A 16,884-nucleotide genomic window follows, 5' to 3' on the forward strand; every position below is an offset into this window, starting at 1 on the left:
TTTAATAAGAACCCTTTAACACACTTGTTGACACCATTTCTTGCTCTCAAAAATATTTAATTGCACTTTGGCTGACAAATTTTGCACATATTATATATGACATGTGGCTACATGGGCAGTAGGTCATTTCCGACAATTAGTTTAGCTCTGAAAGATCTGTAGAATTTTTTTGTTCCAGTTTTATAGTTCTGTGATAGTCAATGGAGCAAAGACGGTGCCATAAAAAAGGATTCCATATTGTTACACAATAATGGACAGAAGTTCAAGTGATAGTGATATGCACCTCATATCCTGCATATCATCAAACCTCCTGGTTTTTCTTTTATTTTCAAAGAATTTTCTCCTCTACCAAAACTGCTTTTTCCTGTTTTCCACTTCCTTTTGTCTTGTGAAAATCAACACAAGTGTTTTTAAGATTCAAGAATGTCCTTGATGCTTCTCTGCAAAACTTTCACTACAGGGAAAATCTACTAAAAAGAATATAACTCTGTTATGAGAAACATGCAAAGTAAAGTATAACGCAAACTGCATGATGCATCCTAAAGCATCTTTCCTTATGTCAACTAAAGTGTGGACAATTTCTTATGTTCTGGCCTTTAATCTGAAGCTAGACCTGACATAGGGGTAAGGAGAAAGTGAGATGTTATCAAGTTACGCCTCATAACTTTCTGAAGAGGGAGTGAGTCACACTGGATATAATCAAATTTGTTGCATGCAACATTTGTCCCTGTTTATAAATCCCCAGTAACAAGGTTTGCCATATTAGACTTTGAAGATGATAGGCAATGTTTAACCCTCCTAAGCCACTAATAAGATCCCATTTATCTGAATCATCTGAGTCTACCAGTAGAATCTCCAGGGTATAATACTTCAGGTCGTATGGTATAGATTGTGATATTTTTCTTTTGCTTTTTTTCATCCACCATCGCTGGTAAACACTGTTTTGAGTTCAGGAGCACAGTACTAAGTATATAATGCTCTCCTTTACAGCTATGGCCACACATTTATTGACAAAGGACATGGGCGAATTGGATCCAAATATAAAAAAGTAGTATACCGGGAGTATAGCAATGGGCACTTCACAAAAAGGAAAAGTCTGTCTCCAGAAGAGGAACACCTACAGATACTTGGTAAATGTAGCTTCATTATATAAAACTCGATTCCATCTAGAACTGCAGCAAATGGGGTGAGGAACACTAAATATTATTGAGTTATTGTGTCTGCTAGACCTGCATATAAACTTCAGGGGTTGGAAGAACCCGTGTGGCATTGTCTCAAAGTTTGACTGATTCCATCTATCTAGGACCACTAATTAAAGCGGAAGTTGGAGACATAATCTTAATTGTATTTAAGAACATGGCCACCCGTCCATACTCTATTGAAGCTCATGGAGTGCAGCAGGAGATTGTGTACCATGGTTCAAGAAACACAGCACCAGGTAAGTGTCTATGACTGACAGTCCAGCATTGTTTGGTTCATTAGCATCTATATGTCTTTGCTTCTATTGTATTTATAGCAACTTGACTTCTAAGAACTTAGTCCTGTGACCATTTGCCTGTGATATGCACTCTGCCTCATTCATTAGTTAATTTTCACCAATATTTGAGAACTGGGATAGGATAAGGGTAGGCATCACTGGGTTAAGATTCAGAACAGCAGGTATGATGAAATTGTTCTTCAGTGTGTTTGGAATTAAGTAACACTGAAATGATAGAAGATCACACTACTTGCCTTGGATAACTGAGATTATCCCGTTTTCTAGGTCAGGTGCAGACCTACAGGTGGAATGTTCCAGAGGGCATGGGCCCCAGCCCTAGTGACTCCAACTGTCTCACTTGGGCTTATCATTCAGGCACAAACTTTGTTAAGGTGAGAAAGAGTCTGTATGGGGACATAATGTGAAAGACATGGAAAGAGAGTACATTGCATGATGGGGGCACCTTAATAATCACATGTAGGTCTGTATTAAAAAAAATAAGGGATTTACCTGTTTTTTGACATCCAAATGTGGCTTGCGTGCTTTTTAATTCTATGAATCTCTTTGTGGCATGTGCATTTTCTTGTTTGGATGTGGTGAGATTTTATGGGCTAATACATTTTATAAGTTAAATTCTGTAAACGTTTAATTTGTAATAGCCCTAATCTACATCAGAACATAGTTTTAGTGAATTTCAAATGAAAACAAAAACCATTCATTTGGCATTTAACTGCAAAATATGCAGACAGGCAGAATGTAATATCAAAAAACCTGAAAAAATTACAATAAATATTTTCATTGCAAATATTAAAAGATTTTTGTTCTTACTACTTTTTAGGTTTTATATGAACTGATTGCTATCCTGCAACAAGGCCTTTATGAATGTTTGGCACTGATTACATCTTAAAACAACTTTTCACTGTTGAACATGATTAGGATGTACAGACCTATAGATATGGGGATGCAGAATCTCACTAATACCTGCACCATTCTACATTTTCTTCCAGGATACCTACAGTGGACTTGTGGGGCCACTCATTACATGCCGCCGTGGGGTTCTAGATGTTCATGGCAGAAGAAAAGATGTCGACAGAGAGTTTGCATTGTTGTTCATGGTGTTTGATGAAAACCAGTCCTGGTATCTGGGTGACAACATTGCCCAGTATCTGCACACTGATCTGCAGACCATAGAAAATGATGAGGATTTCTTGGAAAGCAACAAAATGCATGGTGAGCAGAAATAGAGTTGGTGTTGTAATGGTTACTCACTTGAGCTCCTTTTCTCTGTGTTTCACTGATTTACGTTCCTTTTGGATGTGTTGTATCCCAGACTTCATTCCTGTTGTACTCTGCCACAAGTCTTTATCATGCTGGTCTCCAGTTTGATCCTTTTGCACTAAACTTATGGCTGCTCTGCACTGCTTTTACACTTTTGCATTTCCCTCAAGTATTTGGCCTTTACACACCTTATCCAATCTGCACTGCTGCTACTCTCTTGCTCTTTATCTTCAGCAATAAATGGCAAAGTCTTTGGGAATCTGCATGGCCTTGTGATGACCCAGGGAGAGAAGACAGAATGGTATCTGTTGGGAATGGGCAGTGAAGTTGACCTGCACACAGTGCACTTCCATGCACAGACATTTATTGTTAAGGTAGATTTTCTGTTCATGTTCACAAATAGGGTTAGTCTTAAGTGATTCTCTGTATAACTTCCTTCAGAAAAGAGAATCTCAGCAGACATAAATCTTTTACTCAGGAAGCACTGGTGCACATTTTGGAATATTGTATTTGCTCTTTGCAGACTGATCAAGAACATCGGGCAGATGTCTATGACTTATTTCCTGGTACCTTCCAGACAATAGAACTTATGGCAGGAAATCCAGGGACATGGCTCCTACACTGCCACGTGAATGATCATATCCATGCTGGGATGGAGACGGTCTTCACCGTTCTGAACCGTGGAGGTGATTGTGACTCCTACTTTTTACCTTTTATTAATTAACATTTTATTAAAGAAAAACCACTAACCCCACAGAAATCCCTGTCCTTGAGCAATGCCATGTGTGAGATGAGATAGTTCAGTATATTTTTTATTTAATTGATTTAGTTTTAAAACACTTGTGTCTGAATTTTTTTAGTAATACAGAAATTGGTGACCTACCGATAGATGCATGGAAAATACTGGTCATTCTAAGCACCACACTGAACAGTGTGAGTTTTTATATATATATATATATATATATATATATATATATATATATATATATATATATATATATATATATATACACTCAGCAAAAAAAGAAACGTGTCCCTGAATGAAGGGAGGCTCAAAATCAAAAGTACCAGTCAGTATTTACTTGAAGTACTGCAGAGCATATCCTCCTCAGGGACTGGACCAGATTTGTCAGTTCTTGCTGTGAGATGTTACCCCACTCTTCCACCAAGGCACCTGCAAGTTCCTGGACATTTCTGGGGGGAATGGCCCTAGCCCTCACCCTGCGATCCAACAGGTCCCAGACGTGCTCAATTCCTTCGACGATAAACACAAATCCGTCCATCACCCCTGGTGAGACAAAACCGTGACTCATCAGTGAAGAGCACTTTTTGCCACTTCTGTCTGGTCCAGCGAAGGTGGGTTTGTGCCCATAGGCGGCATTGTTGCTGGTGATATCTGGTAAGGACCTGCCTTACAACAGGCCTACAAGCCCTCATTCCAGCCTCTCTCAGCCTATTGCGGACAGTCTGAGCACTGATGGAGGGATTGTGTGTTCCTGGTGTGACTCGGCCAGTTGTTGTGGCCATCCTGTACCTGTCACGCAGGTGTGATATTCGGATGTACCGATCCTGTGCAGGTGTTGTTACACGTGGTCTTCCACTGCGAGGATGATCAGCTGTCCTTCCTGTCTCCCTGTAGCACTGTCTTAGGCGACAAAGGGACGTTTCTTTTTTTGCTGAGTATCTATACTAATAAAAGGCAAAGCCCTCACTCACTCACTCACTCATCACTAATTCTCCAACTTCCCGTGTAGGTAGAAGGCTGAAATTTGGCAGGCTCATTCCTTACAGCTTACTTACAAAAGTTGGGCAGGTTTCATTTCGAAATTCTATGCCTAATGGTCATAACTGGAAGGTATTTTCTCCATTAACTGTAATGGAGTTGAACTGCAATGACGTGGGGGGGGGCAGAGTTTCGTGTGACATCATCACGCCTTCCACGTAATCACGTTAACTGACTGTCAGCGCAGTGCGTAGAAAACCAGGAAGACCTCCAAAAAGCGCTTAAGAAAACATGCATTATATAATTGAGAAGGCAGCGAAACAATAAGAAGCGAGCGAGTGACATATACTACCATATTCATGAGTGCTGCTACCTCGGAAAGAAAGCACGGTGTAAACCTAAACTTTAAATTAAGTTCATAGACAGGCTACGCTGGCGTTTCACATGCCCACAGGTAATGCGGGATACAAGTTTAATGAGAGGGCGAGGATATAAGCGGAGTTTTGATCACTTTGTAACTAAGTTAAAATTGTAGGTGAAGGGTGTGCTTATGCAAATTCCGAGACTGTGTTTGTGGGGATTGACAGTTAAGGCGGGTGGGGAGTCACGTCATCATCTCCCCGCCCATTCATCCCATTTCACTCTGAGCTGAGCTCTGCAGCTAACGCCGTCTTCCGAAGCAACTTCGTCAGACTGCCACCAAATACTCACAGAAAAATCCACAAGTTAATACACACGCTGTCTCTAGAGTTTCTACACACTGAATCCTCCAGGCACTACTTACAAAAGGTTACATTGACAATCGTGTTACGTTATTTTTAAAATCTTTCCTTTTCTTAGCACAAGCACAGCTGAGAAGCTTCGATGCATGTGCTCCATAACGCGTTAAAAATAATGCATTTAATCACACTTTGCATTACAAGCAAAGGGAGCTTTGTCAATGCATGATTTCCTGGTACACGATTACACTGATCAGCGCATCCGATTCATTTTACCCTCGCACCACCTTAGTTTGAGAAGAAGTATGAAAAAATATGAGGTTAACACAGAAAAACAGATCACCAATTCAAGCTTTATGAATAATCGATTCGCCATCAATAATTGTTTTGGTAAAGCCATCCTCCTTCCATTTTATAATTTTTCCGCCATTAGCCATGATTAAATGAGCGGTAAATAAAGTAAGAGCAAAGCGAGCGTGACTTATTTAGGCAGGCATATATATGACAGCAACACTCATGACAATGTCAATCATGTTACGTTATTATTAAAATGTTTCCTTTTCTTTTTCATTACTTCTTTAACACACTACTTCTCGCTCGGTAGCGGGTATTTTGCTATATATATAATATATGAATTACCTCCAAAGAGCGCTGAGACTTTTGATATCATGAACGTGTGTACAAAAGGGTCTCCTGCCCAGCAAAGTCGAGCAGCCAGCGCGTGCATAGCTGTGCTGGCCTTTGAGACGCTGACTGCGCTTCTGCTTTAAGTCAAAGTGAGCACTTTTAATTTTTTTTCATCCTCCCCCTGCGCTATAGCCCAGACAAGTGCAAACACGGGACCCCTTTTCTACACCACGGCAAAATAATATTAAGGCGATTCACACTTTCTTTTGCACGTATACGATTATGAGGTCCTAAACTTGGATTATGAATTCACGCACACGAGTGCAGGACTGACAGTGCCATCACAGCCGATTAATGGCGGGGACGTCTCACCAGTCTACACAAGACCCACCGCGACTGTCCCCAAAAGGCGATCATAACGTCAGCGAACACATCTCTCTATACTATATAAAAGAAAAAGGCAACTTTCCTTTCTTTACACCTTTTTCCTTTTATGCCAAACCAAAGCCTTTCTCTCTTAACACTGCAGAGGACACAAAACTAATTTTCTTTAAATGCCGGTAAGGCACATTACCAGAGGCACAAATTTGAGCGTTCACATAGAAAGTGTAATTTCTATACCACAGCCGTCGTGTAGCGCCTTTCAAAAGGGATCTACTACCGAGAGATGATCCATATACATTTTAGCTGCTGTTAGTTACTTACCTGTTGTGTTACACGTCTTTAAAATGTAGTTTACCCACAACCACTCCAGTAGTGCTCAATGTACCTGTACTTCTTGAAACGTTAATGTTTTACTGTTTAATAACTTATAGACTATATTTTATTATTTTTCCCTTGCACTCAGTGACCAAAGCTATACACACACATATAGACACATACAAACATACACACAAGTATATGTATGTGTATATATATGTATGTATGTGTATACACACACACACCCCTATCTACATTATATCTATATATATATATATATATATACACACACACACACACACACACACACACACATACATACATATATATATAATTTGTGTGTGTGTGTATGTATGTATGTGTGTATATATGATGTAGATAGGTATGTACTATATATATATATATGTGGATATGTATATTGATATGTAGATATGAAGATATGTATGTGTATATATATATATATATGTGTATATATGTATGTATGTATGTATATGTATGTATGTGTGTGTGTGTGTGTTTGTGTGTGTGTGTGTGTGTATATATGACAGCAGCAATCCAAGCTGTGAGAAAACAGTAAAAAGGAGGCATGTCAGACGTCGTGGTACATTTTCTGATGCAGCTAGACGAAAATAACTTTGTGATGCTGCCACCAAATACACAAAACAATTACTTTGACAGTCATGTTACATTATATTTAAAATGTTTCCTTTTCTTTTTCATAACTTCTTTAACACATGACATCGCTGCGAAGCGCGGGTATTTTGCTATAAATATATCACAGCGACACTCATAACAGTGACAAAACAATTACATTAACAATCATGTTACGTTATTTAAAAAATTTTTCCTTTTCTTTTTCGTACCTTCTTTAACACACTACTTTTCCGCTGCGAAGCGCGGGTATTCTGCTAGTATATATATATATATAAAGTGGCTGGAGTGCTGATCCTGGCACCAACCCCGAAGTTTTCCCTGCAAGTTGGAGTACCTGCTTGCAGGGCTGGATGCAGGTTAACATCATACCTAGGACGGAGCAATTGCAGGTTAAGGGGCCTCAGGGGCCCAACGGAGTAGAGTCACTTCTGGTGTTTATGGGATTTGAACCAGCAACCTTTTGATTGCTGGTGCAGATCCCTTGCCTCTGAGCCACCACTCCGCAATACACTAAGTTAGGCGGAATGTAAATTTCCTGGAGTCAATACAACTTCTCATGGTGGACCTGCACAAAGTTTATATTTGGGAGTAACTTGACCCACTTAATTCAATCTAGGGTGTTGGAGGACCAGCGACTAACCTGGAGGTGCATTAAGCAAGGCAGGTTAGACCCTAGGCAGCATGCCAGTCCATCACAAAGCTCACTCATGTCTACACCCTTCTTCTCACTGACCTAGACAGACAGATTTTACATTTGGACATTGCTTAATGACAGAGTATGGGATTCAAGTCCAGGTTGTATTTGTGAGGCAGCAGCACTACCCACTGCACCACAGGTCATCTCATACTTGAGAATATATGTGGAAAATCAAATTTAATATAAATAAATGCAGAGTCTTGTAAGCAGGAAGAAGATACCTGCACCAAACGGCCATAACATTAAAACCCCTGACAGTTGAATTAAATAACATTATTTATCTTGTTACAGTGCCATCTGTCAAGGGGACAGTTATATTAGGGAGCAAGTGAACACTCAGTTCTTGAAGGTGATGTGTTTGTAATAGGAAAAAATGGACAAGTGTAAGGATCTGAGTAACTCTGACAAGGGCTAAATTGTCAAGGTTAGCCAACTGGGACGAAGCATTTCCAAAATGGCAGATCTTATGGGGAGATTCTGGTATGCAGTGGTTAGTGCCTACCAACAGTGCTCGAAGAAGGGACAACCAGTGAACAGGCATCAGGGTAATGGGACTTAATGGCTTAATGCACTAGGGAGCAAAGACCAGCCCGTGTGGTTTGATCCCAGTACTGTTTATTAATATAATATGATCTTGTATAATAAAAAAATATTATCTCCCATTTTTCTAAAAAGTTTTATTGTGCTATTCAGTCTATTTCTAGATGTTTCACATATTAAGATGTGCATTTATTTTAGATTATGTTATAGTCATAGCAACATCTTAATTTCCTTTGAATTTTCCACTTTTGTAATCCATTTTAAACTACAGGACACAGAACTCTTTACTAGCTGGGTTGCCAAATGTGTGGTTTTCACACCAAGCTGGGCTATTTATTTTTGAAAGCATTGCACAGGGACAATTTTTGATTTGCCGTTATGTTAATTTTTTGTGTTAGGATACATGTCGGTCTTCTTCTTCCAACCCGCTGTATCCTAGCATAGGGTCACGGGGGTCTGCTGGAGCCAATCCCAGCCAGCACAGGGCGCAAGGCAGGAACAAATCCCACCGCAGGGCACACACACACACACCAACCACACACTAGGGACTAGTTAGGATTGCCAGTGCACCTAACCTGCATGTTTTTGGACTGTGGAAGGAAACCAGAGCACCGGGAGGAAACCCACGGAGGGAGAATATGCAAACTTTATGCAGGGAGGACTCGGGAAGTGAACACAGGTCTCCCTACTGTGAGGCAGCAGCGCTACCACTGCGCCATCGTGCTGCCCCCAAAGGATACATGTGGCTGCCCAAATGGTAAAACTCCAAAAGTCCCAAGCCACGTCCCTGATGTCAAGGCCAGCAAAACTGCAAGGAGGCAAGACGGCAACAGTGCCAAACTCCAAAGGATCTGGCAACACTGATTACTTAGTGTCCCTTAAGAAATCAGAACCATTGCCATCTCTATCAATCTTGCATTATTAGTTCACATCTCTGACTTGCTTGTGCATAATTATTTACCTTAGAGATTAAAATTACCACTTCAGTTCATAAGAATGTCATTAGTATTCAATAAATTCTCTATTGCTATATGTGTTTATCATAACATTGTTTTAGGCATTTTAAGAAAAAAACAAAATGGTTTGCAGAATTCAAAACTAAATTACTTCCACTATTCAATATCATTTATATTAATGAAGGGATATACCCTACCTCCAAAAACTGTTTATGAAAAATATTTTGAAATCACAGTTTATTAATTTCTGTCCTTTACAAAACACCTTTCTGAAGGTATTCAAATAATAAGATTTTTAGTGTTATAAGTAGTGTTGGCAGAATTGCCTGCAATAAGGCAAAATAAAAACAATGTTTCACACTACTTAAATAAAAGGTTCAATTTATATATTTTTCTTCATGTCTGATAATGAGTTCAGTTCACATTATACAGTAATTGTGTCAAAATGCATTTGTTTTGCAGGTGATGTGCCATTTTCAAGTGAGGATTCTCACCTTCAAGACGGTACTCTTCTTTAGATTTTAGCATCTAAATATCAAATGTGTGTACAAAACCTGTTGTCAAGCTTGCCACATTTTGCTTTTACTGGAAAATTAAAATCTGACTTGTTAAAGTAATATCCTTCTTTACTGCTCAGGATCTGCCAGTAACTGATCAAGTTGATTTGCAGTTTGTGAGACAATGGATGTTTTTGAAGAGACAAGCCTAATGCCGTAAGGTCTGGTAGAGCTGTAGGTCTTCCCCCATTCTGTCTCATCCAAGAATTAGTAGGTCACCCATTGTTCTGCCCAAATGATAAATAATCAAATATATTCACAGGGGATTTGTGCCCTGATCATTGTGAGCCATGTTTGTCATCCCATATGTCCTGTTTTTGTTTTTTTTTTTTTTTTTAACAATATTAGGTTTTTCAGATTTGTGGGCTGTACTCCTGCTTGTCTTTTAAGCTTTAGTTGTTAATGACCTTTTGTCCAGCTGGCCATGCTGTAATATCAATGTATTTGGCTCTTGCTGAAGGCAAACACTATATAGAGTTGACCTCCTGGCATCCTTGATCCTGTTGCATTTATTTCTTGAATTATATGCACCTAATAAAAGACCACTGACTCTGTACTTCTTTCAGTTTATCTTTTCTGAGTTGAACTTGATGTTACACTGGTTGACGTTTTTTCTGACCTTATCTTTTTTGTCTCCTTTGCAGCTGTACAAGAAATGACGGTTGACTTCTTTGGGAAGGAGCTGGATAAGCAGCAGGCAAAGGATGCACTGATCTCTCTCTTTATTGTAGGCCTTCTGCTGCTGATTGGGCTCTGTATGGTGTTGGGATGGATTTCCATCTTACAGAGGAGAAAGGGCAGATATCCTCAGCATGGACTGATGACATTAAACGACAGTCTGTAGGATCACTAAAATTAAGATCCATGTTGTGCTAAGAAGACGTTGGTGCCTTGCACTAGTTTAAGGAAGCCAGAATTGGATACTGGAAAGTATGAGTGTACTAGGCACAGCCTCCTAAAATATCATTTGAGCTGTGTTACCCACCTTTTTGTTATTTCTGGCACTTTGAGGTCTTGCCTAATCTAGTCACACAATTGCTAATGAATGGGCCACCTCTGTTGTAATTTATTTGCATTGTGTTTTACCTGGTATGGTCATTCTGATATATTAAGTTGTCCACTGCTTGCACACCTCAAGGTAATCAAACTGGAACACGTTTGTATTAGTGGCCTTCGTGAAACCATTCAGGTGCCACATTCCCCTGAATGGTATTTAAAGCACCTGCCTAGATAACTGACCACATGTCTTTACCTTGATCTTTAAACGAAAGATACTGTGACAACATGACACCTTGTACACGTCCAATAAGCAATGCTCATCTGCTTGCACTTCTTTACATTTTGTATAAAGTAAAAATGAAAATTTGCTATATTTTTTCAGTTCACTTTAAACAATTGTTGGCACATCCAAGATTTTGTATATGATTTAGTCTCATAACTTCACATTCATGGCACCATTGAGCAGCTGTATTTCAGTGACCAGGAAATTCACTGCAAGAGAACATTTTCCTTGTGTGATGCTGTAAGGAGGTCTTGAGGGAACTGGTTCTTGTGAGCCATATCATTTTTCTTTCTTTTGCTGTTTATACCTAATTAGATATTTTTATGGATTATGACATGTTTAGGTGGTTGTGTGGCAAAGTGATTAGTTCTGTTCCCTCACTACTCCAGAGCCCCTGATTCATATCCTAGTCTGGAGTGGAAGATTATTTCCCCACCTTAGCAAGGATTTTTCTCTGATACACTTATGTACAGTGGATGTGGGGTGAAAACCAAGATTAAACTGACTCCCCATTAGTACGTGACTGCAAGTAAGCATGTTTTTGCCTCGTGATCAAGGACAGAATATCCATATGGGCAACTGGACAAGTGCCTAGGAGCACCAGAAAAAGTCACTCAGGTTGTCACTAGCCAGGCCAGAAATATAATAAATTAAATTACAATCACCATTTCCAAGAAAAACAACAAGTGACTTCAGATAAATTTTGTAATGTGGCCATGTTATATTACATCAGGAACCCAAACACTACTTAGACTGGGCTGGAACTTCTTTCATACCTTGTGACTTTACTACCTTCAATGACTTACTCATGATCTTGTGCCGATTTGAAAAGTCATTTGGGAGCTCACGATTTGGGCCAAAATAGTTTAGTGTATTATACTGCATTTGATCTATTGCTGTGTTTGCGTTTGAGGGTGATTGGGGGCACCATAGAGTCTTGAACCGGCCCTGCTCATGATGGACTGACACATTGTTCAGGGTTGGTTGCTGCCAGTATAGCCTCTAATTCCAAACTTTTCTGAATTTAAATATGTATTGCTAAAATTGGTGGCTGAATGACTTTGTTTGAGTTAAACATCTGTGTGAAATGACATTCTAAATTGTCAGTGGGCTAAATTACTTGAAGTTAGTACAGCATGGAGTTGGGAGGATGAAGAGAAGGCAGCTTATACCTACCTCTAGGAAAGGTAATAGAAGTGGCTGAAGCAAGAGCCTATGCCAAAATCCTGATGATGAATTACATAAATGCCAACTGACTTGACTTATTTGGCTGAATCTATTATAATAACTTCTTAATTAGAATGTATGATAATGCAGTATTGGAGGATATAAATATCCAGACTGATCTACCAGGCTGATCCAAATTAAACTTAACAGTTATTAAGGGCATTGATTGAAACCACTGAAAAGATTCACACTTTCCTTCTACCTGTTGAGAGGTTTCAGCAACAGAAGTACATTAAGTTTCATATTTTTCCGTAAGAAGGCACTGAGACAGATTTTTAAATTCATCAAGGCATAAACAAATTCAAATACAGGCACCGTAAATTTCAGTGGTGATGTGCTCATTTCTACTGAGGCCAGGTGACTTACATTGCTGGCCTAACTTCAACTCTGGATGGGCCCGATTTCTGTCATTTCCCAAAAGAAAAGCTTTGAAAACAATTTCAAAATGTGGTACTTTTTTAAACAATTGTAGCTATTTTAATGAAGCCTTCACATAATAGGAGTGCAATTTAGATAAACATACAGTGGCGGCTCGCGTATAGGCACAAACTGCAGCACCCCTTATTTCCACATGATATTATCGATAACATTTAATATAATTAGTCCTTTTTTCTTTGATTCCTTTTTTATACTTGTACAATATATAATCCTTAAGCTTAATGTCAGTAGCCATCCCCCAGTTTATGAAAAATAAACAAAAATCTTTGTATGGAACTGTGCGCTTCACAGTTCCAGCGGCGTGGTGTTTGGCTGTTGTGCGCATGCGCACATAGGAAGCTGCACGCGAGGGAGAGAGAGCACTGACGCTCCCGCAGTGCCGACCCTAGAGTGCTGATGGAAGGTAGTGTTTTTTTTTTTACTCCGCGTGATTTGTGCTTAAAAACCGTGTACCATATGATATGTTATAAAGAGTATAACTGATAAAGTGTAGAATTAGATTATTATCCTGCTTCCAGCTATTCTATTTGATTATTCTATTTGATTCACTTTTTTCTGAGGCAGAATGCTGCTTTTCAACATTGAAAAGAATAAAAACTTTTCTAAGAAGCACTATGAATTCGGAAAGACTAAATGCACTTGCAGTGCTTTCAATGGAGAAAAATTTCCTCAGTTGTCATCCAGAGATCAAGGAGAAAATTATTGATCTTTTCGCGCAAATTAAAACAAGAAGAATGGATTTCATATTTCATTTTTAAATGAATAGATCAACTTTGAACTGTAACAATTTAGGTTATAGTAAGTAAAAAAATGTTTGATTTTGTTCTTTTAGGATTTTATCAATTTTCTGAATAAATTTTCTTTTTATACATGTTTGTTTCCTTTTACACAATTTTAAAACAAAGGCTAAAACTTTTCTGGAGCAGCATCCCCACTAATTTTAGCTACGAGCCGCCACTGTAAACATACCAGAGTAGTATCTTTCCCACTGCACTCTTGGTTTTGAATTGGATCATAGATACAACTGGAAATCCATGGAGAGATAGAAAAGTGGAAGGGGAAGAATAGATGAAGCAAACAAAAGAACACGCCAGTCAGGCATCTGTGTCCCTGATGAGCTGGGTGGGAGCAGCCTGCAGAAAGGAAGGGCCCAAGTTGGGAGTTGAGTAGCACAGGTATGGCTGACATACTGGTTAGATATATTTGATGCTAAAATGTGTGAAGTGACTGGACTAGGTCAGCGAAGAAGGGTGGTGTCTGATAGAGAGGGAATGATCCAAGTGCATGCTTTGGTTCCACAAGTAAGTGATGGCAATGCACCTTTATCTTGTCAGATGCCTTGAGTACGGGTGGCTGCCAAGTACTGTACACTGCAGTAATAATAATAACTTTGTTAAACATGGCTTGAAAATTAAGAGACTGCAACCTCAGAAGAGACTATTGGGAGGAAACCATGGCAGTTTCCAAAATTGGTCAACTGAAACCTATGTAATATGTTTGATGGTTATCAACTAAAGGGCAATCAACCAATTTTCATTTTATATAGTGACACTCCTGGTATGCGCCATTCCATGATGTTTTACACAACAAGCAGTGTTGTATTTCCAAAATAAACAGTCATTGCAGTACAAAGTTTTGTGAAGCACCCCTCAAAAAAAGCAATCCTGTAATGTCCATCCATCCTATTGCACTGGTATAAAGAAGTCTGGCTTTTACAGTTAAGTTAAAAAAAAAAAAATACTGAGAGCACAAAATGTCTCCCTAAGTGTAAGTGCCTTCATTCAATCCTGTCATATTTATTTTCACACCTTTTTAACTACACGTTTAAATTGAATTGCAAATCATGCAGACCCATCTTAGCACTGTACTGTAACATTGAGCCTTTCTGGCACTGAATGAAGACACTGAAGTGGATGCCATTTTGTTGTTTGGTTTTTTGTTTTTTTTCCTTTTTTAAGGTAGCTTTAAAGGTGTTTAAGTGCATTGGACGTTTTCATCCTTTGATGTGTTACAATGAAGAATGTCAATGCATTTAATTCAGATTTTTGCCAATAACACAAAAATACTCAAAGTGAAAACAGGACTCCACATATATGTCTAAATTAATCCTAATGACTGATTCCAGGCTCTTGACGCCACAGCAGCACGGCTTCGAAGGATTTCTTGCTTAAATTTGTGATGTTATTTTAGCTTTGGCAAAATACAGACACATCTATCAAGCCGTTCATTTTTGATCCCTCTTATTCCAGTTTAGGGTCACAAGTTTTGAAGCCCATTTTTGGCAAGATTAGCCCCAAGACTGGGCAAGTGCCTATACTGTATACCCTATGATGGATTGTCCCAGGATTGCCTGACCAGTGGACTTAGTTACTCAGGGCAAATAGGTCACTGACCACCATTTCCAGCAGAGGGCACTGATGTGCAAAAATTAAATAAGTAGTAAGCTCACCTTCTATCTAAAGAAGTGAAAATGTTTATAGCATGCTGAACTTATTGTTAATAATTAAATTCTTCCAGTTTTACATACTATGCTAATTTCTTACCTAGAAAAAAAAAAAATTCATTATGGCGTGTGTGAAATTTCCTTTGTGCCTTTTACTAACCTGTTTCCTAGTTGCTGTGGCAGGCCATTCAGTCCTGCAGCGTTCTACCATTCCTTTGTTCATGCATGGCACTCTTCCTCACTGCTGCCCACACCACAGCTGCTCCAGTCATCCCCCCTGCCTGCACATTCACACCACCTGCTCTGCCTCTCACGTCTTCCTTGTGGTCAAAAGCAACACCATCTACACTCACTTTCCCCAACCCCTCAATCATTATTATGGTGACATTATTGGGTCAGTATTTTAAGTTTCTAAGTGTCGCTGTTTTGTGTTTCAGGTAACTGTGATGTTGCATAGCAGCTTGCTAGGCCTAAGATGTGTGTGCCAGATGAGCCATGTCATTATATCCACCGTCGTATGCTGTAAGATCTGAACTATTCAAGGAAAGACCTGGGGCCTCATGTATAAACGGTGCGTACGCACAGAAATGTTGCGTAAGAACGTTTCCACATTCAAATCGCGATGTATAAAACTTACACTTGGCGTAAAGCCACGCACTTTTCCACGGTACCTCATCCCTTGCCATTTGCAAGTTCTCCGCTCGGTTTTGCAGACTGGCGGCACCCAACGTCAAAGCAGCGCTACTGTGCCTGTGTGGTCACTCTTTATTTTACTGACGCGGCTTTATAAATACACTGAAACTAACTGCATATTGTTGATTAGTGTAATGCATTTGATTGTAATTAACTTGTAACAATATACTGGTCCACAGAATGGTCAGACTATTCCAAATACCATAACTGCTTTAGCGTTGTTACTCTCACTGCACCATCTTCTTCTTCTTTTTCTTCTTTCAGTGGCTCCCTTTAAGGGTTGCCACAGCTGATCATCTTTTTCCATATTACTCTCACTGCACCACTCGGGAGTATTTATATCACTGTATCTGAGTGTGAATCACAGCAGCAGCTGATCGGAAAGAGAATTATCGTATACAGCTTTAAGGACATGCTGCCTCAGCCACTGCAAAACGTTTTAAAGAATTTCCTGTACGGACCTCGCGTTTCAGAAACAGTTTCATCCCAAGAACTTTAAACAGACAATCAGTCCATCAAGTGCTCCTTGTAGAACTGTTTGTACTTATTATAAAGCGCGTATTTACATATGATGACGATGTCATTTTAAGATGAAATGCAGCAAAATATGTTGATTATATTATATCGATAAAACTTTAACTTCATTTAAATAATCTGTATTGGTAATAATTAAACATGTGAGGACACGGGGCTGCAGCGCTAGCAAGTTCACGGATTGATCCTAACTTGTGCTGTATTCTTTCTGGGGCTGACGTGACACTGAAAGGATAGAATAATTAAACTTGTACTATAAAGATATTTCATGTTACTTAAAAGTTTTCAAGAATTGTTGTAAGCTTACAGATGGCTTAACGTCTATTACAGAGCTGATTGT

At 39.2% G+C, this 16,884-nt stretch overlaps 1 protein-coding gene across 2 annotated transcripts in view; it reads left to right on the forward strand.

The window, feature by feature from the left end:
• The window catches only part of LOC120523086 (ferroxidase HEPHL1-like), a 47,223-nt gene extending 34,143 nt beyond the window's left edge, over nucleotides 1–13,080 (forward strand). Inside the window, exons 13-20 of one of the 2 annotated variants that reach the window (XM_039744056.1) lie at nucleotides 991–1,130; nucleotides 1,304–1,438; nucleotides 1,763–1,869; nucleotides 2,485–2,707; nucleotides 2,990–3,129; nucleotides 3,279–3,441; nucleotides 9,833–9,874; nucleotides 10,572–13,080. In XM_039744056.1, coding sequence (XP_039599990.1) covers nucleotides 991–1,130; nucleotides 1,304–1,438; nucleotides 1,763–1,869; nucleotides 2,485–2,707; nucleotides 2,990–3,129; nucleotides 3,279–3,441; nucleotides 9,833–9,874; nucleotides 10,572–10,771 — 1,150 coding nt within the window. In that variant the 3' untranslated portion in view covers nucleotides 10,772–13,080. Of the gene's footprint in view, nucleotides 1–990; nucleotides 1,131–1,303; nucleotides 1,439–1,762; nucleotides 1,870–2,484; nucleotides 2,708–2,989; nucleotides 3,130–3,278; nucleotides 3,442–9,832; nucleotides 9,875–10,571 lie in introns of those variants that run through there. The other variant, XM_039744057.1, reaches the window with a different exon arrangement.
• The last annotated feature ends 3,804 nt before the right edge of the window (nucleotides 13,081–16,884 follow it).

This window comes from Polypterus senegalus, chromosome 2 (genome assembly GCF_016835505.1).
Source record: "Polypterus senegalus isolate Bchr_013 chromosome 2, ASM1683550v1, whole genome shotgun sequence".
Classification (NCBI taxonomy): domain Eukaryota; kingdom Metazoa; phylum Chordata; class Cladistia; order Polypteriformes; family Polypteridae; genus Polypterus; species Polypterus senegalus.